Below are 25,319 nucleotides of genomic sequence, written 5' to 3' on the forward strand. Positions count from 1 at the left end.
TCCAGGGAGAAGGTTGGAACTGTGTTTTCCAGACTGTTTCCCCACAGAGATCAATGATGCCACCTTCCGGACAAAAGCCACATGACACATCCGGGGGTGGCCCTCACACCCAAGCTGTTCTCAAGAGCTCATAGTAGCCTAAGATTGGACCATGACCCTCCCTGGAAGCCACACCCCTGAGAATATAATGTGGTTGGTGGTGCTAAGCCACACCCAGGCCACCCTTTGTAACCATATTTCTAATTCATGTCCATGGTCCCTAGAGACTGAGTAGTTTAGGGATCTCAAAGGTAAAGAGAGGTTCCACCCACCCCACCTCTTTCTTAGTCTATAGCTACAGTCTTGGGCTCCTCCTAGACCTGTATAAGTTGTGACCCTTGTATGGCAGCTGCTTGGGGAACCTTTATGAGAGCCCCGTGTCATAATGAGGCAGGCTCATAGCAGCCTCCCCGGCCCCGCCCTGCCCAGACCTGTTCTCCATTTCGCCACCTCCATTCCCCAAAGCCACCCAGCACCAGCCACAGCCTGCTTGCCTGCCTACCTGGCAGTCTCAACTGTCAGGGCTCTCCGCAAAGATCTGGGGCAGCACGGGCCATGGAGGCCACCACAGGGGCTGTGCACTACCAAAAGCTGCAACTCTGGGAGCCTGGCACGGAGTCAGAGGAGGAGGGAGAAGAAGAGGAAGAAATAGCAGAGCCACTGGTCCTTTCCCTAAGGAGACTCCAAAATACCCCCCGGTGAGTCAGCACGGGCCTGGGGACCCCATAACTCAGGCTGGACAGCTGGCATGGTCCTCTCTCTGGAACCCCTAAGCTGGGTCAGGCAATCCCACACTTGGCTGAGCCCCAGGGACTTTCTACATGAGTTGGGGGAGGGGAGCTCTAGGCTACAGACCCAACTTGGGACTGAGCCAGTCAGTAGTCAGAGGAAGGTCTGTGTATCTGAAAAGACATTTGTATCAAGCTGGTCCCTATCCTGCCCCCAGCTTTCCCAGCCTCATCCCAGCCCCATGCCATAGCACTTGTTGGACGGGTTGGGACCTGGCTACACCTGGATGAACCCTGATCCTCAACATCCTCTCTCCATGTGCCAAGCCCCTTCCAGGTCTCCCTCTGAGTGACTGGCCCCTGCCTCCTGCAGCTCTTCTGTAAACACTCCCTCCAAGCCAAGCCAGCCTTAGTTTCTCCAACTTTTTCCTACCTCTGTGTCTTTGCAAATGCAGTGCCCTGGGCCTCTCCTCTCTCTCTCTCTCTCTCTCTCTCTCTCTCTCTCTCTCTCTCTCTCTCTCTCTTTCTCTCTCTCTCTCTCTCTCTCTCTCTCTCTCTTTTCCTGGCCAATTTATACTCTTGCAAAATCAAATATTTGGAGGAAACATTCCTTGGGTCCTCTTGGGATTCCTGGGTGCCCCTTTATCCCATCCCTGGTTCAGGACCCTCCTCCCCTTTCTGCAGGAACGAGGTTGGTGGGTTGCCAGGAGCCTGGGCCAGACTGCTGGCCTGCCTGCTGTTGCTGGCTGTTAGCAGCTCTCTGGCTCTGAGGCAGCTACACAGTAGGAACAGTCCAAAAGGAAACTTGGGCTCTGTGGCCCCTCCAGCCACCAGACACTCCCATCAACCTGGTGTGTACCACCACAGCGCCATTATCAGTCCTGCAGGTCAGTGTTTGGGAAGGGGCTAGGGGTCAGTGGTCCAGGCCCCCCCCCCCCCATTACACATAGACCTTTCCTTACTGCAGCCACATGTTCCCGACTGGGCCAAGAGCTGCTTGTCGCTGGGGGCAATGTCGTGGATGCTGGAGTTGGAGCAGCTTTGTGTCTGTCGGTGGTACATCCTCATGCAACAGGGTTAGGTCAGTGTGATCTGTGGGCCCTGAACCTCAGAGCTTCTAACCTGGGGCCTAGTTAGTGACCTGGAACTCATTCGGGCAGTCAATGGCCATTACCTGAAGACTAGCTAGAGGACAGGATATAGGATCTGAGCACCAGGCCTAGTCTTGAGTAACTTTTGACCCTGGTCAGCAACTCTTGATTTCAGGCTTAGTCAGTGACCTCTATTGCAAGCAAGACAGTGATTCTCCACCACCTGGGACCACTGGAGGATCCTGACCCCAGTTCTGGCCAGTGCCTCTGATCCCTGTGTGATCTGTCTCCCAACAGGTGCCACATTCTGGGGTCTCTTCTACAATAGCTCCTTGGGAAATTCAACTGCCTTGACAGCAGGCCCAACTCAAATCCTGGCCCCCGGCCTGGGGCTGCCCACAGCTCTGCCTGCCCTGCATTTGCTTCATGCTCACTTCGGCCGCCTGCCCTGGCCACACCTGCTAGACAAGCCTGTCATGCTGGCTGAAAAGGGCTTTGAGGTAGATGCACCCCTGGCAAACGCACTAGCTGTCCAGGGCACAAAGGGGCTCTGTCCACTGTTCTGCGATACCAATGGAACCCCACTGGGTCTTGGGGCTCGAGCCACCAACCCCAACCTGGCAGCTGTATTACGCAGTGCAGCCCTGGCCTCTAGCCCAGATCTTGTTGGGAATGCCTTGTTGAACCTGCTGGTCAGAGACCTGGGGTTAGAGTTGCCCTCTGCTCAGCCCATGCCTTCCTTAGAGCCTGCACTGCAGCTTCTTCTGCCTCAGGGTGTCCTGTTCACTACTCCTGGTCCCTCAGCAGGACCAGAACTGCTGGAGCTGCTGGAGTCTAATCTTCACTCCAGGACACCCAGCTCTGCTTCCTGCCCATCACTCCTGCAAACGGCTGAAACCTCAGTGAGCAGTGCCTTGGCCACAGTGGACAGCAATGGCTCCATGCTCCTTCTAATTTCCTCAATCAACAGCTCCTTTGGTTCTGGACATCTGTCCCCAAGTACTGGTGTTCTGCTCAGCAACCTGGAAGCCAGCTCTGCACCTAGTGCTTGGGCCTGTCCACTCATTCTCCGTGGCAACTTGGATGACACAGAAGCCGATATGTTGGGGCTGGTGGCTTCAGGGATCCCCAGAGGGGCCAAAGCCATGACTTGCACCTTGCTCAACTATCTGGCAACACCTCAAATCCAACAGCACCCCCAACATCAAGCCCAACAAAGACCCACAGAGAGCCCTGGTGTATGTGGTCAAGGGGCCCTACTGGAGGCAGTAGTCCATGCAGAACACGCCCATGTCTCCAGTGTCCCCAGTGGCTGCTGCCCCTTTCAGGGGTATTAACAGAGGGCAGAGGTGTCTGGAACCTGAGGGCCAGACTGAGAAGGCCTAGCAGCAATGAGTGTATGAAGAGAATGTATCTGTGATGTGTTTGCTGCTCCATCCACCGTCCATCCTACTCTGTTAGCTGGTTCTAGCTCTGGCATCCAGGGCTGGTCCAACCACATTTCCTGGTACCCACACTGATGGAATGTCAGGCTTTTCTATCAAATAAAGACCTAGAGGGTGGTGAAAAAGAGTCTGAGTGCAACTCACCTTCAGGAAAGTTCAGTGGAAGCTCACCAGCCCCTACGTAGTCTTTGGGCAGGGTAGGTAGCTCCATCCTCCACTGGACCATTCCCTGCTGATCTTTATCAGCTGGACTAAAAACTTTATCAGTTAATAAAGTTCAAACCTCCCAGGGACAAAGTGACATCCGTGCTCTTTGGTTAACTTTCCTGTTAACCTTTGCAGCACAGATGATGAACACCAGACACAGGGGGGAGCGTAGGCCGGTCTCTTTCAGCTTCCCCTGCTCCAGCCACCTTCTACTTTCTGGGGTTCTATCTGTGCAAAGCAAATCTCTTAGTTTCATGTGTAGAACAGATGGCAGAGCAGAAAAAGGGTTGGGAAAATGAGTAGGAGGTGACCCTGGGTACAGAAGGGCTGGAACTGGGTTGCCCCTGACCTTCCCTGAGATCTCTTGGATACAACCCTTTAGAAATAGTTCCTCAGGGCTGGAGAGATGGCTCAGTGGTTAAAAGCACTAACTGCTCTTCTGAAGGTCCTGAGCTCAAATCCCAGCAACCACATGGTGGCTTACAACCATCTGTAATGAGATCTAACACCTTCTTCTGGTGGGTGTCTGAAGACAGCTACAGTGTATTCATATAAATAAAAATAAATAAATCTAGAAATAGTTCCTCAGGCCAAGGGCAAGGACATCCAGTAGCACTTCCCCTACTTGACGAAGAAAATGGCAATTCTGATTTAAGGTTTTGAGGGTTTAATTTTTTTTAATTAAAAAGATGTTTTTATCTTATGTGTGTGTGTGGACTACATATATGTACGTGTGCCACATGTATCTTCTGTATGAGGTCAGAAGAGGGCTTAGGATCCCCTGTAACTGGGGTTACAGATGTGAGCAGCTATATGGGTGTTGGGATCTGAACCTAGATCCTCTGCAATAGTAGTAAGTGCTTTTAACCAACTTGCCATATCCCTCATCTCTATAATTTTGTTTTTTAAGGCAGAGTCTCCCTATGTAATCCAGTTTGATCCAGGCACTGGGATTACAGGACCACCAACATCCTCAGCTAATTGTTTTGTTTTGTCAGCCTGGGGATCAAATTTAGAGCATTGACGTGCTTGGCAGGTGTTCTACTACCATACCATATCCCCAAACCCAAGCTAGCAGAACTCTTGATTGTACCATCTCCACTTCTCAAGTAAAACATCCCTAGGCGCAATGATTCCACCATCTATTCAACTATTTTAGCTTTTAGCTTGGTGTCCTTTCTAGCAAATCATCTTTAACTCAGGTCATCACCCACTTTGACCAGCTCTAAATTAGCGTAGGTCTTAACTCCAGCACAATTCTCTGTCTCTGTACTTACAGCCACAGGCTATGCCTGCTCTTAGCCAACAGTTGACCTTTTAAAAATGTAAATCAGATGTAAATCCTTCCCTGCACACTCAGAAGAAATTCTGAACTCTTGAGCCTGGCCCGGGGTTCTATACAACCTTGCTTCCCCACACCTGCGTCCTCCTCCTCTTACTGACCTCATTCCCTTAAGAGATGAGCAACCTTTGCAGAAGAAATGTCCTTGACCTGTTCTTTTGCTTGCTTTTAGATTTTTGCCCTGGGGGACAATAGAGCCCGTTTTGTCCCTCAGCTGTCAACTCACATGTCAGTCTTGTCATGGTCTCTTAAATAGTATCTCAGGATATATTGAATTTTCTATTTAATTTTTAACAGACGATGTTTTCACGTATTTTAACATTTAAAGGGCTCCCTCTGCTCCATCCATTCCTTATTTTCCTCATAACTATCGTTTAAAATGTATTTGGATACTTGTTCATCAACCATCTCTCCCCACTAGAAAGGAAGTCCCACAGAAGCCGCGGCTTTGTTCCGAGACACAGTAGAAGTGGAATAGCTGCTGCACTGGTGTCTCGGAATGGATCGCGAGCGTCTAGACCCAGGTCTGGGAAGAGATCATACTACGGCTTTTTCGTGGATATGTTTGCACCGCCGGTCGTCAGAAACTCTGCCAGCATAAAGGGACCAAATCAGCAGTCTCTACACACGGGCGTGAGCAGAACGCTGTGCTCCACCCACAGCCACACCGAAAAGGCAAGACCGTACGCGATCCACTCCCAACCTGCTAGGCCCCGCCCCTAAGCGGACGTCCCAGTGCGCAGGCGCCGAGTCCTGACCTGGAAGCGACTGTCTTCCGAGCCCACGTGTTTGGTTCAGCATGGCGGAGATGAAGAGCCCCACGAAAGCTGACCCTGCGTCTGCCGCAGAGGCGCCGCAAGGCGACCGCCGCAGCCTATTGGAGCACAGCCGCGAGTTCTTGGACTTCTTCTGGGACATCGCGAAGCCAGAGCAGGAAACTCGGCTCCAGGCCACAGAGAAGTTGTTGGAGTACTTGCGCACAAGGCCGAGTGTATGATGGAGGGGTCCGGGCGCAGTCGCGGCTCTGGATGCTAGGGGGCAGGGATGGGCCCTTCAGATCACTGTTGAACACGAGGGGTGTTCTTGGTTCCGTAGGATTCGGAGATGAAATACGCTCTGAAGCGCCTAATCACTGGGCTTGGGGTGGGCCGAGAAGCTGCTAGGCCCTGTTACAGTCTGGCGCTGGCACAGGTGAGGCGGTGCGTCTGGCAAGGACACAATCTCGCGGGGCAAAGAGTGGAGTGTAAGGGTAGGGTACCGCAGCTGCAGGTTAGGAAGTCAGAGGTGCTTCAGAGGGGATGCCGGCATCCATAACATGGGTGGGAGGAAGTGCCGAAACATGGCCTATGCACAACGAAGTCCAGGCAGGTGGGAGAGTTGAACGCCTTTTCTTTCTGATACATGTTGATCAGCTACAGTTACTGGAAGTAGTGAGCTTTGAGGTTGGCTTCTGCAGGTTGGGGAGCCGCCTCCAGGTTAGGAAGGTGGCTGATGACAGACCACATAGAAATTTGTACAACAAAAAGCAATGAAGGCTAACCCGTAAAGACAGCCTCAGGGCAACTCAGAACAGGTTCTGTGGATGGGGTGGGCTTTTCTAAGAGGTACATAAACAGTCTAAGCCTTCTGAAGCCTTGATGGAGGTGGGGCTCGGCTATGTAAGATTTAGTCCCTTGAAAGCAGTACACTAGAGGGACAGTGGTGGTATACACCTTTAATCCCAGCACTTGGGAGGCAGAGGCAGGCGGATTTCCGAGTTCAAGACCAGCCTGGTCTACAGAGTGAGTTTTGGGACAGCCAGGGCTATAGTAGCCTACCCTTAGCACTTGTGAGGGATGGGAGGAGCAACCAGGATGATATTGGGAGAAAGCTGAAGAAGGGAAATTGACTTGGATTGGTTTGATGTCCCTGGGCCACTCCTGAGCTCTTTTTGGTCTTGCTGTCAGCTGTTGCAGTCTTTTGAAGACATCCCATTGAGTGACATCCTGAGTCAGATACAAGAGAAATACACTCTACAAGCAGTGAACAAGGTGCGTGCGATTCCCAGACAGACAACCTGCCCCTGAATAGCAATGGGAGGACCCTCCTCACCTGTGTCTGGGATCTTTTTCTAGGCAATGATGAGACCCACTCTCTTTGCAAACCTGTTTGGAGTGCTAGCCCTCTTTCAGTCAGGCCGCCTAGTGAAGGTAAGAGCTCTGGGCACAGGGACTGGTGGAGGGGAGCAGGCAGGAGCATGCCCTGCTCCTCACCCTATGCTCTCTGTGGACACTAGGACAAGGAGGCTCTGATGAAGTCTGTGAAATTGCTGAAGATCCTGTCCCATCACCACAACCACTTACAGGGGCAGCCAATGAAGGCTCTGGTGGACATCCTCTCTGAGGTAGAGAATCACAGATCACGCTGTCTGGTTTGGGAAATGTTGAGAAGATTTGGGTAGGAACATGAGGACAGATGGTTTGACCATGCAAGTGGTATAAGGAGGGTTTTTTTGGGGGTGGGGGTTGTTGTTTGTTTGTTTGTCACCCGATATCTTAAATCTGCCATGTCTTTCAAAGTCTTGGCATATCTCCATTCAGTTAGGCACTTTAGATACTCCATAACCCTCTCTGGTGGCTTTTGTTTGGATAGTGTGGGTCTAAAACAGTGCTTGTCAGTGCCTGAATATGTAGAAGGCAATCTGAGTATATTTGCCATAGTTAGTTTGGTCAAGCCTGGGCCTGCACTATCCTACTTGGGAGACCAAGGCAAGTTTGTATCTAGAATCGTTTACCACTAGCTCATCCCTGACTTGTCCTCTCAGCACAAATGGAGACAGACCAGAATTCAAGTTGCAGCTTTCCATATAGTGCTCTATGTATATGAAACAGGCTAGTCCTCTTATAAAACAAAAGGAGGAATAATTTTAACTCAGGCCAGTTAGCCATCAATAGGATGCTGGGGTCTGCTGCTTGGCAAGTTGGCTGACTGGTGGGTGTATCAGAAGCCCATGGGTAGAACAAGACCCAGAGGGAGAAACAAAAAGTAAGAGACCCACCCTTTGCACCTGTGCCCCCCACTCCAGGTCCCAGAGTCCATGTTCCAGGAGATCCTGCCAAAGGTCCTCAAGGGTGACATGAAAGTGATCCTCAGCTCTCCCAAGTACTTGGAGCTCTTCCTCTTGGCTAAGCAGAGGGTGCCAACAAAGCTCGAGTCACTGATCGGCTCGGTTGACCTATTCTCAGAAGACAATATTCCCAGGTTTGAGGAGATTGTGAGTGGGTTCTCACTGGGGGTGTCCTGCACTCTAGTCCACTGAGTAATGTTTACTGAGTCCCCTCTGCCTTCTAGTCTGGTGAACATACTGAAGGTGGCAGCCAACTCTGTAAAGAAGGAGCACAAGCTGCCTGATGTGGCTCTGGATCTGCTCCGCCTGGCACTTAAGGAGAACAAATTTGAACTGTTTTGGAAGAAGGTTTTGGAGGAGGGGCTGCTGAAGAGTCCGTCCTGGGCATCCAGGTGTGTGTGACACACTGGTCTCCCCTCACCTCCAGCCTGGGTGGGACCTGTTCTGAAGCCTGGCTAAAAGTACAGAGCCTCTGACCAGGCTCTACCCCAACCTCCTTAGCTACATGTGTTTCCGTCTACTGGGTGCATCTCTGCCACTTCTGTCAGAAGAGCAGTTGCCGTTGGTGATGCGAGGAGACTTGATCCGCCATTTTGGGGAGAATATGGTTGTTTCTAAGGTAGGTGTTGTCTTCCCATGTGGTTCAGTGCTGCCCACAGGCCCAGGGCAGTAGGATGTGGCAGTAATTGACAAGAGTTTAGCAAGTGACCAGGCCCTTTTGTCCTGAGGCCTTCTCGACAGCTGGCCCAGCTAGCCATCTGTTTGGAACACTGCTGGGGGGGGGGTCACATTGAGGGGAGTGGTTATTGACCTCAGTGTGTTCAGCATTTTGTACCTAGCACCTGAGAGACAGTAATAGCGGGGTATTACTGTCAGTATACAGAGGGTGGCACAGATAGGTACTTGTTGATCAGGACTTGAACCTAGGTTCCCTTCATGCTAGTCAAACTAGGAAAACATCTTGTCCTCAATCTTTAAGGGAAAGTGGGAATCTTGTGCTGGGGGTGATAAAGGGGTCAAAGATAGGCTGTGACAAAGTTAGGCTCAGGCCCGCTGTGTAACTGGAGTAGGGAAGCCCTGGATTTAATCTCTAGAGAGAAAGGTAGGAAAGTGGTGGTGCCTGCCTCTTCACTCTGATAACCCAAACTCATGCTCATCTCTTGCAGCCCCAAAACCTATTCAAGATCATCCCTGAGATAAGTACATATGTGGGTACCTTCCTAGAGGGGTGCCAGGATGACCCTAAGCGGCAGTTTACTATGATGGTGGCCTTTACAACCATCACCAATCAAGGTCTCCCTGTCATGCCTACCTTCTGGCGTGTCACACGGTTTTTGACTACTGAAGCCCTGCAGAGCTATGTGGCCTGGTTGCGGGACATGTTCCTGCAGCCTGATCTAGACTCCTTGGTTGACTTCAGCACTACCAACCAGAAGAGAACTCAGGATGCCTCATTGCATGTGTGAGTAGCAGGTGTCAGGAGCTTTGAGGAGCCCAAAGCCTTGAGTGGCATGGCTTCAAACTAGAGGCAGGAGAGGAGGAAAGTTAGCTTGTGGGGGTGGCCTTGGTGTCCCCTGACTAGAGGTTGGGGCAGAGCGTGGTTGGTCCCAAGGCAAAGGAGCACCCTGTTTCTATTGTCCCTTGCATGGCCTCTGCTTTCAGGCCTGAGCGAACTGTATTCCGGCTCCGGAAGTGGATCATCCACCGCCTGGTCAGCCTTGTGGATCACCTGCACCTGGAGAAGGATGAAGCTGTAGTTGAACAAATAGCCAGGTGTGTGAGGGACACTCTGCGGGTGGCATGACTATGAAATGAGGCCCATTTCCTGTTCCTTGTTTGGGTTCTCCTGGAGCCAGAAGCCTTCAGGTTGAGTTGTTAGGAATAGGCACAGGGGATCTATGGTGTTTGTTATCCTATGAAGGAAAGAGACCAGGAAAGGGTACAGCTGTGAGGCCCCAAAGGTTCAGACTTGTTCTATGGATTCTATAGCAAGCCTTTGCCCACAGTTGTCAGCATCTGTGGGCTCCAGAGGAGCACCTCTGGCTCTGCCACTTGATCACAAGAGAAGTGGCCCTTACAGCTGAGGGGTGTCTAGCCATGCCACTGCTGGTTTGCGTGCAGGTTTTGCTTGTTCCATGCCTTCTTTAAGACAAAGAAGGCTACTCCCCAGATCCCAGAGACAAAGCAGCACTTCTCCTTCCCTTTGGACGATCGCAACCGTGGGGTCATTGTCAGTGCCTTCTTCAGGTAGGCCTGGGCTGCCCAGGAGATCGGGACACTTGTTCTTTTCTGAGCTGTGAACAAAGTCAGCAGGCCTGGGATGGGAGGGATGAACCCCAGGTAGTTGGAGAGGGTTGGGTGTACTACTGTTGTTTTGTGAATCCTACCTCCCTCTTACCCAGCCTACTGCAGACCCTCAGTGTGAAGTTCAGACAGACACCAGACCTGGCTGGAAATGAGAAGCCCTGGACTTACCGCCTGGTGCAGTTGGCAGACATGCTGTTGAACCATAACCGCAACGTGACCAATGTGACACCCTTGACAACACAGCAGCGTCAGGCCTGGGACCAGTGAGGGCATGGGATTTCTGGGTGTGGAGGAGGGTGCCCTGTCTGTCTGCCATTGGAGTCGGTAAATGTGCCTCCATTCTCCCTCCAGGATGATGAATACTCTGAAGGAACTAGAGGCCCGCTCCTCAGAGACCAGGGCCGTTGCCTTCCAGCATCTGCTGCTTCTCGTGGGCCTCCATGTCTTCAAGGTATTGTAGTCTATACAGAAAGGCTTGGAACCTGGAATTCTAAGGCACTGTGGGGCTCCCCTCACTCAGTGGCTTTGGAGGCAGTGGGACATGGAGATTGGATTTCCTAAACAATCCCAGTCCTGCATGAAAGTTACAGCTCAAGGGGAAAAAAACCCCACTCCATCCGTGTGAGCACCAGCCAGCATCCCAGGCTTTCCCTGGAGGGCTGCCCTATGTTTGCCAGCCAGTACCAGAAACCTTGCTTTGGGCCACACCTCAGGAGGCTGAAATTGACAGTCCCACCCATCTAGTCCTTCTAGATGTGATTTACAGATTGGAAGTTACGGGTATGGGAGAAAGTGCTGCCCCCTGCAGGAGGGAGGCCAGTTGACACATGATATTTGTCATTTAGTAGTTATTCAAAAATGGGACTCGGGGTTTCTCCTAACCCCAAGCAAGGGACAGTCAGGCCTAAAGCTAGTAATGTTCCCCAGCAAAGACTCTGTAGCCTGCCAGCTTCCTGATATATCACATTCGCCATTTGTATCACCATATTGTATTCATCCATAACCACACTGTCTCCCTCTCTGTCAACTAACATTTTAAAATTTATTTTATGGATGAGTACCAGGTTAGCCCAACATTGTGGTTGGGATTTGCTAGTCCTGTGGCCCTTGGTATCCTTTTCAGTCTTGACTGTGGGTGTTGATGGGGAACTTGGGCTCTGTGGTCTCGTTACTGTACACAGGCTGTGAAGAGGCTCTTGGGGTACACGTTTTGAATGGTAAGGGACCTGCCAGACATACCTAAGGACTCTGGTTTCAGTTTCTCTCTGATGTCTGCTTTGTCCTGCCCATAGTCCCCTGCAGAAAGCTGTGATGTCCTAGGAGACATTCAGACTTGCATCAAGAAAAGCATGGAGCAGAATCCCCGCCGACCACGCTCAAGAGCCAAAGGTGTGTCATCGCTCCTAGGCAGGCTGGGTAACCAGGCTGTCTGTATCCTGCTCAGCTTAAATCTGCTTTCCCTCTTGTAGCCTCTCAGGAGCCAGGGTGGGTGGAGGTGATGGTGGAGATCTTGCTGTCTTTGCTGGCTCAACCCAGCAACTTGATGCGCCAGGTGGTCCGGAGTGTATTTGGTCATATCTGTTCCCACCTTACTCCACGTGGTCTGCAGCTAATCCTGGCAGTGAGTTGGGGCCCTTGGGAGAAATAATTATAAGATGGTTCTACTGAGATGTGGGAGTGTGTGACCTCTTCCGTCTTCTATACCTCTGCAGCACCAGAGTGCTACAGGCCACCCTCCCCAGGCCATCCCCACAGGCTGTTCAAAGGACACTCCTCTTTTCCTCCCTGGGGTGGTGGGGCCTTTGGCCAACATAGAAGAGACTTGTGGGGGTGACTTAAGGAGACTGAAGTCAGAGCAGCAAGTGCAATGGTAGTCTGGGACTTATCCTCAGGTGCTCAACCCTGAGACAAATGAGGATGAGGATGACAACGTGGTGGTCACTGATGATGCTGATGAGAAGCAGCAGAAGCGTGGAGAGGTACTTGTCCAGAGGGTGCAAGGTAGAGTGGGTGTCTAGAGATAGTCACATAGTGTCATCAAAAAGGTGTCTTACCTCCTCCCACCTGTAGGACGAAGACTCAGATAGTGAGGACAATAAGAACTCAGAGAGTGACATGGATAGTGAGGATGGGGAAGAAAGTGAAGAAGAGGACCGTGATAAGGATGTGGACCCGGGCTTCCGTCAGCAGCTTATGGAAGTGTTACAAGCCGGGAATGCACTGGTGAGCAGGACCCAGGGGGAGAGAGAGGTTTGTCCATCCACTTAAGGGTAGGCTGATGGCTCTGCTTCTGTGCCTCAGGGTGGAGTTGGCAACGAGGATGAGGAGGAGGAGCTTGGGGATGAGGCCATGATGGCCCTGGACCAGAACCTGGCCAGCCTATTTGCAGAGCAGAAGATGCGCATCCAGGCCCGGCAGGAGGAGAAAAACAAGCTGCAGAAGGAGAAGAAGCTCCGACGGGACTTCCAGATCAGGGTGCTAGACCTGATCGAGGTGCTAGTGACCAAGCAGCCTGAGCACCCCCTGATCCTGGAACTACTTGAGCCATTGCTAAACATCATCCAGCACAGCATGCGCAGCAAAGGCTCCACCAAGCAAGAGCAGGACCTCCTGCACAAGACCGCCCGCATCTTCATGTGAGTGCACGAGTTACCCCTGGGTAACACATAGCCCTTCATTCCATCTTTTCACTTTTCTCATGCTGCGGCTACCTGTGCGTAGGATAGGGGTTCTGAAGCTCTGGTCCCATCCCAGCCATCGGTGTTAGACTAGAGGGGATTCTGACAAGCCCACTGTTCCTATCTCTGAGGACATAGAACTTCGTCTTACTTTACAGAGGTCGGAGGCCACTGTCCCACAAGACAGATAGATACACATAGGAGAGGTGGAGGCAATTCAGAGGCATCAAGTTTCTGTCCATCTCTAAGTTGGTTTCCTAACCTATGCAATGGGATTTGGGACTGCTCACTTGCTCTTCGTGACAGAGCGAAGAGACACCTTTTCACCAGTTTTGCCTTTCCTGCCCATAGGCACCATCTGTGTCGTGCCCGCCGTTACTGCCACGAGGTGGAACCCTGTGCGGAGGCTCTGCATGCCCAGGTGGAGAGGCTTGTGCAGCAGGCTGGCAACCAGACTGATGCCTCTGTCGCCCTTTACTACTTCAATGCGTCTCTCTACCTGCTGCGAGTCCTCAAGGGCAACACCACTAAGAGGCACCAAGATGATCAGAATTTACAGGGAGCTGACACCAAGCCTGAGCCCAAGGACACAGAGGTGAGCCAAGGCCAGCCCTAGCCCCAGACTCTCCCTCAGCCTTCACCCCGCTCCCAATCTCACCCCAGCTCTCTCACCAGGACCAGACTGCTAACTGCTTAGACTTGGACTTTGTGACCCGCGTGTACTCGGCATCATTGGAATCTCTTCTGACCAAGCGGAACAGCTCACTCACAGTCCCTATGTTCCTCAGCCTCTTTTCCCGATACCCAGTAAGTACAGGAGCAGCCTGGCTGTTGGGAACTCTGCCCAGCCCAGTCCCCAGCTAATGGCCTCTCATCCTTCCCCAATTCCTAGGTGATCTCTAAGAACCTGCTCCCCACCCTGGTCCAGCATGTGGCTGGCCCATCTCGGCCCCGCCATCAGGTAAGGGTCTGTCAGAAACACCTGTACAATCTTTTCACTTAAGCCTAAGAGACCTGCTTTGCTGACCTTGGCTGTGCTCATGCTGTAAGTCATGGCAGGCACAGAGGAACTGGAGGAACCTTGCTCTCTGGCCCAAGGCCTCCAGCTTGCTGAGACTTTACCTGGCCTTCACAAGAGGGTGTCCCTTGTCTGCTTAGATGCCAGGGCTGTCAGGCAGGCTAAAGGGAGATTAACATGAGGTCGATCTTGCTTCTGTCTGGTTGGGACCCCTGCCTCCCCAGGCCTCAGCAGCCCTTTTCCCACATACGAAGAGAGAAATTGATGATTGTAAGGGCTAGCACAGGCAGCCTGCTCTAAGTTTGTGTGGGTTCCTACTGACTACATTCTCCTTGATGCAGGCCCAGGCTTGCCTGATGCTCCAGAAGACCCTGTCTGCACGGGAGCTGAGAGTATGTTTTGAGGATCCTGAGTGGGAGCAGCTGATTACCCAAGTCTTGGGAAAAGCCACCCAGGTAGTAGCTGTGAAGCCCCTACCCATGAACTCATCCCAGGCGGCTAGGAACCAGATTGCTTGGAACACGTTTCCCCCTGGGCTACTGTTATGTGTGGGGTGTAGGAAGGCCTTGGGCTGTTCTCAGGACTGCCTCAGTGTTGGCCTTCCTCTGTAGACCCTGCAGACTCTTGGGGAGGCACAGAGCAAGGGGGAACACCAGAGGGAGCTATCCATCTTGGAGCTGCTGAACACTCTCTTCAGGACAGTCAATCATGAGGTAAGGCAGCTGCCCAAGAATCAGTGCCCTAGATGGAATGGGCAGCATTTCTGACAGTAGTCCTCCAGGGGTGGGGGTGGGGGAATCACCAGAGGAGTGTGGCCTGGGAGCCACATGGAGGCTCCAAGGGGAGGAATCTGGCCTTTTAAAAGAGTAAATGCTACTGGACTTAGTAGATTGGGAGAGAGGTTATGTCACTGTGTGCCAGAAAGAAAACTGAGAGATGTTAGTAAACAGTGAGAGGAACTAGAGATGAGGCCAGATTGCTAGGCCCAGAAGAGAAGGGCAAGAGTTACTCATGAGCCATCAGGATAGAGGGCCAGGAGGCCACTGGAGATGGGCAGCTGGGTTCTCTAGTCTAGAACTACCCCTGCAGGCGGCTGAGGAACTTCAAAAGCAGAGGCCCAGGCCCCTGGCTAGCAAAAGGGAAACAGTGCTAGGGGCCCTTGTTTCCTCCACAGCCAAGGGACTAGGAATGGTTAAGGACCCAGGAGCCAGTGGGAAGACCCAGATGCTAGCGAGAGGCCATGTCACCACCACTGCTACTCCAGCCTGCCTTTCTTCTGCAGAAGCTGTCTGTGGACCTCACTGCTCTCTTGGGCATGCTTCAGAGCAAGCAACAGAGGCTGCAGCAAAGCCTGCAGCAGGGGAATCACTCGTCTGGCTCCAATCGCCTCTACGATCTCTACTGGCAGGCCATGAGGATGCTAGGAGTCCAGTATGTTCTGGGAGAGGGACCAGTGTATTGGGAATGTGGCTAAAAGGACCCTCCGTCCAACCAATACACAATCACACACCCTCTCTACTCTGTATTCTTCCTTATAGACGTCCAAAGTCAGAAAAGAAGAATGCCAAGGATATTCCCAGCGACACCCAGAGCCCCATTAGCACAAAGCGGAAGAAAAAGGGATTCTTGCCAGAGACCAAGAAGCGAAAGAAACTTAAATCTGAAGGCACCACACCAGAAAAGAATGCTGCATCACAGCAGGGTGCAGTGACAGAGGGTGCCATGCCTGCTGCCACTGGTGAAGGCCAGCCCTCCAGCACAGGCAAGAAGAAAAGGAAGAGAGTGAAGACCAGCACCCCATCCCAGATGAATGGGATAACTGTGGCCAAGAGTCCGGCTCCCAATAACCCCACCCTAAGCCCCACCCCTGCCAAGACCCCAAAACTGCAGAAGAAAAAAGAAAAGCTGTCACAGGTGAATGGAGCCACTCCCGTGTCCCCTGTAGAGCCAGAAAGCAAGAAGCATCATCAGAAGGCGCTCAGCACAAAGGAAGAGGTCATAAAAAAGTCTCCCCTGCCAAAGAAGAGAGCAAGGCTGTCTCTGGTGAGCAGGAGCCCCAGCCTGTTACAGAGTGGGGTCAAGAAAAGGAGAGTGGTCAGGAGGAGAGTGCAGACACCCTGAGTGTGTATGGTCTGTTTCCCTGCCCTAGAGACTCCTATTTTTTCACTAATATTTTAATAAACAAGCCATGATATATGATGCCAGTCTCTGACTTGACCTTCCAGGGGTAGGGCCCATGTGCTACAGTCCTGCCCTTCCCCAAGTTTTCATTGGAGAGCCACCAGAACATTTAAATAGGTTTATTTATTCATTTACAAGAGGAATATATATTTGGCTTATCTCTTAAGACTTTGAGATTCACAATCAGCAGCTCTAAAAAATAAAGGAGCAGTTCAGCTTCCGGAAGGAAGAGGAGGCAACACTTGGACCTGGTTCTTGTACAACAAGAAAACATTGCTAGGGCCCCTGCTGGGTTAGGGTGGGAGCCAGGCTGGTCTTTAGGGATAGCACCCTCTGCAAATCCACGCCCAAACCCCCAGGGTGCCCCAGAGTTTGGTGGGGTGGGTACCACTGACACCACTGAAGCCACAGCAAGTGAGATACAGCCACAGGGACTGTTGGCCAAGCTGGTTCTGGAAGTTTCCCGGAGGTTACAATGGACCAGAGCCACCTTGGTTACAGCGTGCGAGGAGTGTAAAGCTGGGGATAAGTGCCCAAAGGTGACTAAGGTGGCTGCAGGGGAGTGAGGAGTTGTATGTGTGTGGGAATAGTGTGATCAAAGGCTGGGGTGAAGGCCTAGCCCCACGCGAGTCAGTTGGAGTATGATACCTACAGGCACTGGTGGGCAATCTCCAGCAGTTTCATACCCTAGGCCAAGAAGTAGTGTGGACAGCTGGGTAAGTCTTTCAGCATCCTATCTGACTCTTCATTGGAAAGGGCTCTCAGGTCACCTTGTAGGAGGAGGTGGCTTCTCGGGGGACTGCAGGAGTTGGGGGGCTGGGGTGAGGAAAGAAGGTTGTCAAATTCTCAGCCTACCACCAGGGCCTTCACCCCCTAGTGCCACAGCTTTCTCTAAGCGGGTGCCCCCCACCTGAGAAGAACCTCCAGGCAGAGAACTAGCTGAAGACAACAGAGACAGTATCCTCCTAGGAGACTGTCCCATCCATGAACACCCAGAAGTGGGTACCCACCTACATATGCCAGGCTGAATTTGCTGTTCCCAAAGTTAGAGCCTAAGAGTGGGGAAGTGGTCCCCATACAGCAGAGCCTTTGGCGGACCTCAGAACCGGAACTGAGGTCCCGAGACCTGAGCCATGTCTTCTGTGTATAGCCCAGGACCTGTTTCTTCAAAGCCATGGAGGGTGCCTTGCATGGCACTCAATGGAGGAAGCTCCAGCTCCTTGGTCCCACTGTCTAGGGAGGACAGTGGCTCCCTCAAGATCACATGAGCTAAGGGCAGGCCAGAATCTCCCCAGATACCCACTGCAGGGTGGCTCCTATCTTGGCCCTTCAGTCCCCAACCAGGGCTGGAGTTGTGTCCAACTGAGTGATTCCAGCACATACAGCCTTCCAGGTTAACTAAGGATGTGGCTTCTTCTTGAAGATAGGGCCACTCAGTCCTAGCAGTCCTGGGCCGAAGAGGGTGGGTTCTCAACTGTGAGTCACACAGGAAGCTTTGGGACTGTCCTGCAGGTCCAGGATGCTGGAGAACCTCTCCCAACCTAAACTGCAGTTCGTCACTGTCCCAGCGGCACCTGTGGGATGGGAGCTGGGTCAGAGGTGGTAGCTTTGGGAATTGTTCCAAAGCTGGCTTCCTCAGCTTTCACCACTCCTGTGAACTTGGGGTTCTGACCCTTGTTTAACATTACCAGGAAACTAAAGCTTCCAAGGACTAGGCCACTGGGAAGGTCAGCGTGAGACCCTGACACATCTAGGAGGATTGAGGAGGACAGCAGGACCTGGCAAGTTCCAGTGCTGACCTATGCTCCTGGCCGTTCCAGGGAGGGAAGGGCACTGATTTACTGGAAGTAGCCAGCTCCCACAAATCCCCAGATTCCGTGTCAACATTTCAGAGGAAGAGGGCAGACCCAGGGCAGAGGGGATGTGCTAGGGGAGGCGATGGTTTGGAAGGTGTTTCGTTCCCTGTTCCATCAGGGCCACTCCTCCCACAGGAGTCTCCTGGCCTGCACTCACCACCTCAGACTTTCACGGATGCAGGCGGCATCACCACCAGCTGGTTCACCCTGAGGGAGAGACGGGCGGGGGTCAGGGTGGCACATCAGCGGGGACTGGGCCCAGGCACGGCTCTGGCACATCGAATCACTGGGGCCGGTAGACCGGAGGCGCTGGGCAGGGACCTCGTCAGCCCCAGGGGGAGGTGGGAAAGCCCAGGGGTAGGGAGAAGAGAGAGAAAGGAATAGAGAAAAGAGGAGAAAGAAGTCAGAAAGTGAGAGAAGGGGATGGGTCTCCCAGCTCTAAAACCCTGAGAGAAACTCCAGAGGAAAAATCCATGTCTAGAGCTACCACAATGGCATCTACTAGCCAGGACCACAATGGGCTGGGCCTACAACATACTAGCTGGCCATGGGAAGTCTTGGAGTCAAGTGTTATAGAGCTGGCCCTGGCCCCCAGCAGGTCACTTAGCTCTAAAGGTACAAAGTAACTCACTATCTCCTCCACACTACGGTAAAAGCTGTCCCAGCCTCCGCTTCACAGCGTGCCCACCCCAATCCTACTCACTGCTGCTCAGCCTTGGCACGGTCGCTGAGGAAGAAGAGAGCAGTGGCAAGGAAGAACATGCCACCCAGGACCACGACAAAAGGGCACAGCATGAGGGCATAACCCAGGCTCAGAAACTCCCAGAGCGGGGAGTCCTTGGTGCTCTGGCGGATTAGGTCGGAGATCTGTGGAGATTGGGGTCTGGGTGTCAGGACAGGACTGTCTTCGGCGCCCCACACCAGGCCAGCCCCACCCCCAGCCACTCACAAAGCCAATGAGGTAGGGGCTTCCAGCGTCCCCCAGCAGATGGGAGGTGAAGCTCTGCAAGGCCACAGCAGTGGCTCGCCGAGTGGGGATGACCACATACTGTAGGAGAAAGGGCAGGTCAGTGCTAGAAGGTCCATGTGCGAGGCTCATCTCTGTGGCTATGACACTTTCGAAACCCCCTCAGCCTCAGCTTCCTGTCTGGGTATCTTCACTCCTCCTACCCAGCCCTGTACTTCCCTGCCCACCATGAAGGATTGGCTGCTAGTCCCCAGTGACTGGGAACCTGTACCTCCCTCCCTCCCTAGACATGAAGCACAATTTGGGAATCGGTTGGCATAGATCTTCAGGCCAGAGCTCTTGGAGCATGGAGGAGCTCAGTTAAAAGGCCTGAAGGTACCTTTTTCTGTCTTTCCTGTTTAAAGATAGGGTCTCCCTGCCTAACCCAGGCCGAGCTCAGGTTGCTATGCTCTGCTCTTGGAGATTTTTTTTTTTCTGAGACAGGGTTTCTCTGAGTGGCCCTGGTTGTCCTGGAACTCACTCGGTAGACCAGGCTGGCCTTGAACTCAGAAATCTGCCTGCTTCTGCCTCCCAAGTACTGGGATTAAAGGCGTGCACCACCACTGCCCAGCTTAAACACTTGTCTTAGTTCCCTTCCTTGAGGACTCGGCAAGGATGAGGCTGGCTGAGGTGGAGAGGATATGAACTAGAATCCTACCCTGAAGAGCCTCTACTTGAACTCAAGCACCCTGACACTGGAGGCTAAGAACCACTAGGCCCCAGGTTGCTCTGGGCTAGACAGAATAGGCCCCAACCCCATTTTAAGCACATTGGAGACTAGGACACACACAGTCCAAGGTGCGCCCCTGCTCTGGGCTCCAGCCACTCTCACTGTCCATGACACCTCTCATTGTGTACAGTGGCAGCAGCCAGCTCCCTCAAAGTACCCTGCTGGTGGTGATGAGACAGGGAGGGATCTGGATCTAAGGATATTGCATGGCCCCATTTCCACCACTAATTAGTCACTTAGCTGGAACACTTAGTAAAACTGGGACATAATTTCCCTGGGACCCAGACCCTGCCAACAGTTCTCGGGAGACTGATGGGGAGGGGTTGTCAGGGGAGGGCATGCTGCCCAGCACTAAAGACACTTGATTAAGTCTTGCTACCCTTTTCACTCAGGGGTTATGTAGTGACCCATCCCTGCCCTTGTTCTTGCCCAGCCCCTTGGTGAGGCACTTAGCTGCATCCTCCCCACCACCTCTGCACGGCATATAAACGGGTAGGAAGCAGAGGCATTGGTGGAGGCCATAGGTATGTGGGAAAGCATAGAGTGGAGCACTGCAGGCTTTCTGAAAGGGAGGGACTACAAAGGCCTCCAGACTCTGGCCTCCTGGCCTGAACGCTAGCCCCTAAGCATGGCTTGAGGGTATTAATTCCCCTTCCCCACATCTCTCCCACTCCATCTCCAGTCCTTTGTAGTCTCCTGACTCCCATCTAGAGATTTCCCAGAGGACCAAGGGCAGGAATCAAACTCGCTCCTGACATCCCCACCCCCCATTTCACTCAGAGCTACAAGTCACTAGGCCCACGGCCCATCCCCCCTGACCCCCCCACCCCGTTCCTCCTGTCCCCACCCAGGAACACACGCCTGAGCACGCTGCTCAGACAGCCCTTTGTTCCTGGCCTGCTGGTCTGGAGGCCATTGTTGGACCCGTAAAGACAGCCTCTGTCTGTCCAGCCAGCCGCAGGCACTCGGCAGGCACGCCTGGGACCCAGCCTAGGACCCAGCCTGAGCTGGCAAAGCAGAATGCAAGGACACTCAACTGCTTGGGGGAGGCGTCCTGGCAGGCAGCACCACCTCAGTGCCAGCCTGGCACTACCAGCCTCCTAGCCACAAACCCGCCCCTGCATCCCAAGGTCTACCTGCTCAATTCTGTTTTTAGGCCTCTTTCAGATCTGACCCCCATATATCTCTGGTCCCCTCCCTGCCTCTGGGTTTACTTCTCCCAGCAGCAAGGGCTGCTTACTCTTCATCCACCCGCCTGAGCTACCCCAGTGGAATGTAGAAGCCTGGGTCAGTCGGCGCATGGTGACTGTGGCCTTCCTGGCTTACCATGAGGATGTCTGCTGTGATGGCCCAGTTAGAAAATAGCAGTGTCTCACCAACGAAAATGCAGATCTATTCACGGAGAAGAAAGCAACCATGAGGGCACAGGGCAGGGACACAGGACCCTTGCTATGGGGACAGAGGGTCCGGCAAGTCAGACTCCACCTCTAGCCCATCTCCCCCAACTTCTTGTGGACTCACATAAGCCCCCACAATGCTGGTCTTGGCAGCTACAAAGATGAGGCAGATGAAGATGGCAGATCCCAGCATGCCCACGGCACACACCAATGGGTCAGCGCGCTGAGTCCGCAGGCGGCACCAACGAGTGGCTCCCGCGCCTGTGACTACGCCCAGAAAGCCAGTAAAGCAGGTAATGGCCCCAAAGATGAGGCTGTGGGGACAAAAGACAGTAGAGTGTGGTTCGAGCAAGGCCAAGGTTGAGACAGAGGCATCTGTCCCTTGGGTCCAGGCTTTACCTGTCTTTGGCTCCACAGGGCGGGCTGTTGCAAGTCTCTGCTGTCTTTTGTACAACTTGAGCGCGGTGAAGATAAAGGGGAATCCACATGCCCAGGGCCCCTGTGGCGAAGGACACAGCGGATGTGGCCAGGGAGGAGAAGACGTAACTGCGGCTGGGGAGAATCCAGGGAGGGAAACTGAGCTGGAGCAGCAGGCAGCCCTTGCACCAGGGCCTAGGAGGTAGCCTCCTCCCCTATAGCCAGCCACCTACTCCCTCCCTAGACAGAAATGCTCTTTCTCAGGCCCTGCTGAGGGTTCAGGATGCAGGAACAATAAACTCTCAGGCCAAAACGTCATTCAGCACTACAAGGCAGTATAGATGGCAGGTGAGTGTGGGCGGGCACACTCTCAGCCATGCTTCCTCCCACCACACCCTTCGTGGTAGCACTCACTTTCGGATCAGGGCCTTCATGTCTCGGAGCCAGGAGGTCCGTGCTTTGAGCTGTCCCCCAAGTTGATCAGCATGGCCTCTCTTAGTGGCTGGGACCAAGATAAGGATGAGTGTCCCTGTGATCATGCCCAGGACAGGAGAAACCTGGCAGGACGGGAAAAGTGAAGTTTGAATGCTGTCTATACTGCATAAGAGGTCCAGGCTCCTTACCTGGAAAGGGTTAGGGAGCTCAAAGTGGACAGTCCAGACCAAAGGCAGGACAGGAAAAGTTCAAAGAAGACTGACAGACTTCAGGAATGGAAGAAAGGAGGAGGAATAAAGAGAAGAGGAGGAAGAGGATGAGGAGGAGGGGGGAAGGAGGTAGGTGAGGGAGAGGTGGCTAAACAGATGGATAGGTAGACATGCTCATGCATGGATGAACAGACAAGTAGGTGAATGGGTAGATAGGTAATAAGGAGAGAAAGGCAGGCAGATGAAAAGCGTAGGGAATGATGTCTTTGAGTGGGAGAGTTCATCTGTAGGGGTAGAGAACCATATACCCAACCCCCCCCCCGGGGTAGGAATGTTCCAGGGTGTGTCCCTCAAACATGGACATTAGGGAGGGGCTGACCAGACAGGTGGCCCTATGGGTCGTCCCTGTGTCCAGCCTCCACGTTAAGAATGGAATCCCCAAGCCTCTCTACACAGCCCAGGAGAAAAGAGAAGCTGGATTCCTCGTGGGCTGGGGAACTCTTCTGCCTATAACCCCGCCTCCATCCTATGGCTAACCCCTCTCCCCATTATGAAATTCCACGGTGGCTGCTTCCTTCCTGCTTTTGAGGAAAAAACACTTTGTCTTGAGCTTCCGCTCCTCTGAGAGACGGGGGATCTCTGTTTCCTCCGATTGCACTGTCCTGGGGCCTTGGTGACTTGCCCCAACCCTCCAACAGAACAGGAAGTGGCTCCAGACCCTAAGGGCCCCCACACAGAGGTCCTGTCCCAACCTCGCCCTAGAACAGAGCCAGCACTGGAAGCAGGAAGCTGCGCTGTGGACCTGGAATTTCCTGACATGGTGAGAGAATCCTCATCCTCTCCAACTCCTGGGGGCTGGGGGCAGGGTTCCAACCCTGGACTGGGGCCCTGTGGATGATATGACTGTCTAACTCTCCTGATACCTCAGTCTGAACTGATCTAAGGAGACAAGACCTAGAGCCCAGGCTGGGGAGGGAGGAAGCCTGAGGGTCAAAGCCTGGCCTCTGGATGGGGCTGTGCTCTGGGGGGAAAGACTGGAGTAGGGAGCTAAAGAGGAGGGGACCTAGGCCTTACCCGCAGGGCCCAATGCCAGTCTCCAGCTGCCTGCTTCACACTGGAACCTGTGATATAGCCCAGGCCACTGCAGATAAGACAGACACATGTTAGACCCAGCAGCTAGGCTGGGTGGGAAGTTCTTGCTTTCCTCCCACCCAGCCAGCCTGTGAAAGAGTGGGTCTAGGAGTCCTCTACAGCTGCCAGCTTCCATGTCTGCTTAATGCAGGGCTAGTGAATTCTGGGGGACCTTGGTGTTCTTCCCATTAATCCTGGCACTCCACACTTACCTGCCCAGGGGGATGGCAAAATAGAAGACAGATAGCATCAGCGTGCGTGTGTTCTTGGTAAACAAGTCGCCAATGATGGTGGGTGCTATGGTGGAGTAGCTGGCTTCACCAATACCTACTAGCCCTCGGGACAGGACTAGTAGCCAGAAGTACTGTGGAGGAGAACAGAGAATTCTGGAGGACTGGTCATTCCTAGGCTTCCTCATCCCTATCCTATTATATCCCAGCCCAGGCAGGATCCAAGAACCAGGAGAGCAGATGAGACCATGGACTCGCCTCAGCAGTGACCACTGCCACAGGCTACAAGGGGCCCTGGAATACCCCTCAAAATGATGGATCTGACCGGGATGGATTATTCCTAGATTGGGAAAAGACAGGGCTCTGGGTTCCCTGAGCACTGGGGGCTGTGTCCACTTGGGGCATCTTTGCCTCTCTGGACTCACTTCAGTATTCAAAAATCATCTTTGCTCTGTGCCCCTCCCCCAAGCAGAAAGACTGGACCAAACCTGATTACACTGAAGACCCTGAGGACCCTGTGTGTGTGTGTGTGGGGGGGGGGACGGGCATGGCCACCTCTCTGATACACACCTCAAAGGCCAGCAATGGGGAAAGGGTGTGGCCATGCCAGCTGTCAGTGTCCAACCCCTTTGGTGTGGATCTGGCCCCCAGCTGCCCAGGACCTGAGAACCCAGACTGGTTATAGTTTCCCTGTCCGACCCTGACCACCCATTCATTCGGCCAGCATTACCCACATGCAGCTCTCCCCTGCTGTCCCTGCTGTCTCTCTCTAGCCATCTCCTACCACCTCTCTGGCTCCTGGCTGTCTCTGCTTGGGGGTTCTGGCCCTCCACTTTGATCCCATTTCAGTCTTCCTGGTTCCTGGTGTTCCTTTCCCACAGACAGCCTTTGCCTAATTTTTTATTGGGTTGTCTTGTCTTTTTTTATAGATTGATATGAGCTTCTTCTACATTGCAGGGTGAGCTCCTTTGTCATCTGTCACCACTGTTCTCAGGTCTTTGTTTACCCAGTTTCACTATTCACAGGCTTCTTGATATCTAATTTGATGCTGTCAAATCTTGATTTTTTTTTTTTCCTCCATGCCTTGTTCAAGAAAGCCTACTCTAGCCCCAAAGTACAAAACATCTTCTTCTGCTTCACGCTTGAAGCATGTTGGAGAGAGACATGAGTTTTCTCAGCTTCTAGCATGCTAAGGCAACTCTGTCCCCGCCCCACACAGAGGCCTCCCAGACTGATGCTGCCTCTGCCCTATGCTGTGCATGTAAGTCCCAAGAAACAGCACTCAGTGTCCTCTGGGCTTCAAACGGACAGAAAGGGGGCTGTTCCGTGGAGTTTTTTTTCTCTGTATATAGCTCTGACTGTCCCAGAACTCTTTGTAGACTAGGCTAGCCTTGAACTCACAGAGACTGCTCTGCCTCCCGAATCCTGGGATTAAAGGCATGTGCCACCACCTCCCAGCATGCTCCACTTTTTTTTTTTAAATCCCACCATGTGCTTCATTATTTTTTGAGATATAAGAATGGTGTTTGGCATTGACCAAGTCCATTCTTCCTCTAGTCACTCCATGTGAATACATCTTGAGTATCTTCTCAGGCCCAGTGCTGGGTGGGCATTTTTTTAAAAAAATTATTTAATGTATGTGAGTGATCTATTTGAATGTAAACCTGCATGCCAGAAGAAGGCATAAGATCATATTATAGATGGTTGTGAGCCACCATGTGGTTGCTGGGAATTGAACTCAGGACCTCTGAAAGAGCAGTCAGTGC

At 52.8% G+C, this 25,319-nt stretch overlaps 3 protein-coding genes across 4 annotated transcripts in view; 2 read left to right on the top strand and 1 right to left on the bottom strand.

Annotated features, from left to right (window-relative positions):
- Window positions 1-453: 453 nt before the first annotated feature.
- Ggt6 (gamma-glutamyltransferase 6) lies at window positions 454-3,430 on the top strand. Its single transcript, XM_031350871.1, has 4 exons — window positions 454-737; window positions 1,452-1,654; window positions 1,735-1,848; window positions 2,156-3,430. The coding sequence occupies exons 1-4, from the start codon at window positions 595-597 to the stop codon at window positions 3,193-3,195; spliced, it is 1,500 nt and encodes a 499-aa protein (XP_031206731.1). The 5' UTR covers window positions 454-594; the 3' UTR covers window positions 3,196-3,430.
- A 1,843-nt stretch (window positions 3,431-5,273) lies between these two features.
- Mybbp1a (MYB binding protein 1a) lies at window positions 5,274-16,160 on the top strand. Its single transcript, XM_031350868.1, has 25 exons — window positions 5,274-5,843; window positions 5,948-6,043; window positions 6,799-6,882; window positions 6,967-7,041; window positions 7,128-7,235; window positions 7,917-8,092; window positions 8,183-8,350; window positions 8,460-8,577; window positions 9,125-9,420; window positions 9,621-9,731; window positions 10,080-10,205; window positions 10,361-10,528; window positions 10,617-10,716; window positions 11,558-11,654; window positions 11,735-11,886; window positions 12,158-12,244; window positions 12,336-12,488; window positions 12,567-12,901; window positions 13,295-13,538; window positions 13,619-13,750; window positions 13,836-13,904; window positions 14,303-14,416; window positions 14,573-14,674; window positions 15,244-15,392; window positions 15,500-16,160. The coding sequence occupies exons 1-25, from the start codon at window positions 5,652-5,654 to the stop codon at window positions 16,080-16,082; spliced, it is 4,035 nt and encodes a 1,344-aa protein (XP_031206728.1). The 5' UTR covers window positions 5,274-5,651; the 3' UTR covers window positions 16,083-16,160.
- Window positions 16,161-16,245: 85 nt separating this feature from the next.
- The window catches only part of Spns2 (sphingolipid transporter 2), a 38,435-nt gene continuing 29,361 nt past the window's right edge, over window positions 16,246-25,319 (bottom strand). Inside the window, exons 4-13 of one of the 2 annotated variants that reach the window (XM_031350869.1) lie at window positions 23,536-23,687; window positions 23,267-23,333; window positions 21,963-22,105; window positions 21,531-21,683; window positions 21,256-21,445; window positions 21,061-21,126; window positions 18,948-19,046; window positions 18,702-18,865; window positions 18,156-18,205; window positions 16,246-17,716 (exon numbers count right to left, since the gene is read on the bottom strand). In XM_031350869.1, the coding sequence (XP_031206729.1) occupies window positions 18,160-18,205; window positions 18,702-18,865; window positions 18,948-19,046; window positions 21,061-21,126; window positions 21,256-21,445; window positions 21,531-21,683; window positions 21,963-22,105; window positions 23,267-23,333; window positions 23,536-23,687 (1,080 nt within the window). In that variant the 3' untranslated portion in view covers window positions 16,246-17,716; window positions 18,156-18,159. The other variant, XM_031350870.1, reaches the window with a different exon arrangement.

This window comes from Mastomys coucha, unplaced genomic scaffold (assembly GCF_008632895.1).
Source record: "Mastomys coucha isolate ucsf_1 unplaced genomic scaffold, UCSF_Mcou_1 pScaffold5, whole genome shotgun sequence".
NCBI lineage: Eukaryota > Metazoa > Chordata > Mammalia > Rodentia > Muridae > Mastomys > Mastomys coucha.

What these genes read in the sequence shown, in the direction of transcription:
- Ggt6 (XM_031350871.1), top strand. Translation starts at nt 595, where the DNA reads ATGGAGGCCACCACAGGGGCTGTGCACTACCAAAAGCTGCAACTCTGG. An exon ending in AGACTCCAAAATACCCCCCG is followed by an intron (nt 738 to 1,451) that starts GTGAGTCAGCAC and finishes CCCTTTCTGCAG; the next exon opens with GAACGAGGTTGGTGGGTTGC. An exon ending in CGCCATTATCAGTCCTGCAG is followed by an intron (nt 1,655 to 1,734) that starts GTCAGTGTTTGG and finishes TCCTTACTGCAG; the next exon opens with CCACATGTTCCCGACTGGGC.
- Mybbp1a (XM_031350868.1), top strand. Translation starts at nt 5,652, where the DNA reads ATGGCGGAGATGAAGAGCCCCACGAAAGCTGACCCTGCGTCTGCCGCA. An exon ending in CAGCGTCAGGCCTGGGACCA is followed by an intron (nt 10,529 to 10,616) that starts GTGAGGGCATGG and finishes TTCTCCCTCCAG; the next exon opens with GATGATGAATACTCTGAAGG. An exon ending in GCCTCTTTTCCCGATACCCA is followed by an intron (nt 13,751 to 13,835) that starts GTAAGTACAGGA and finishes CCCAATTCCTAG; the next exon opens with GTGATCTCTAAGAACCTGCT.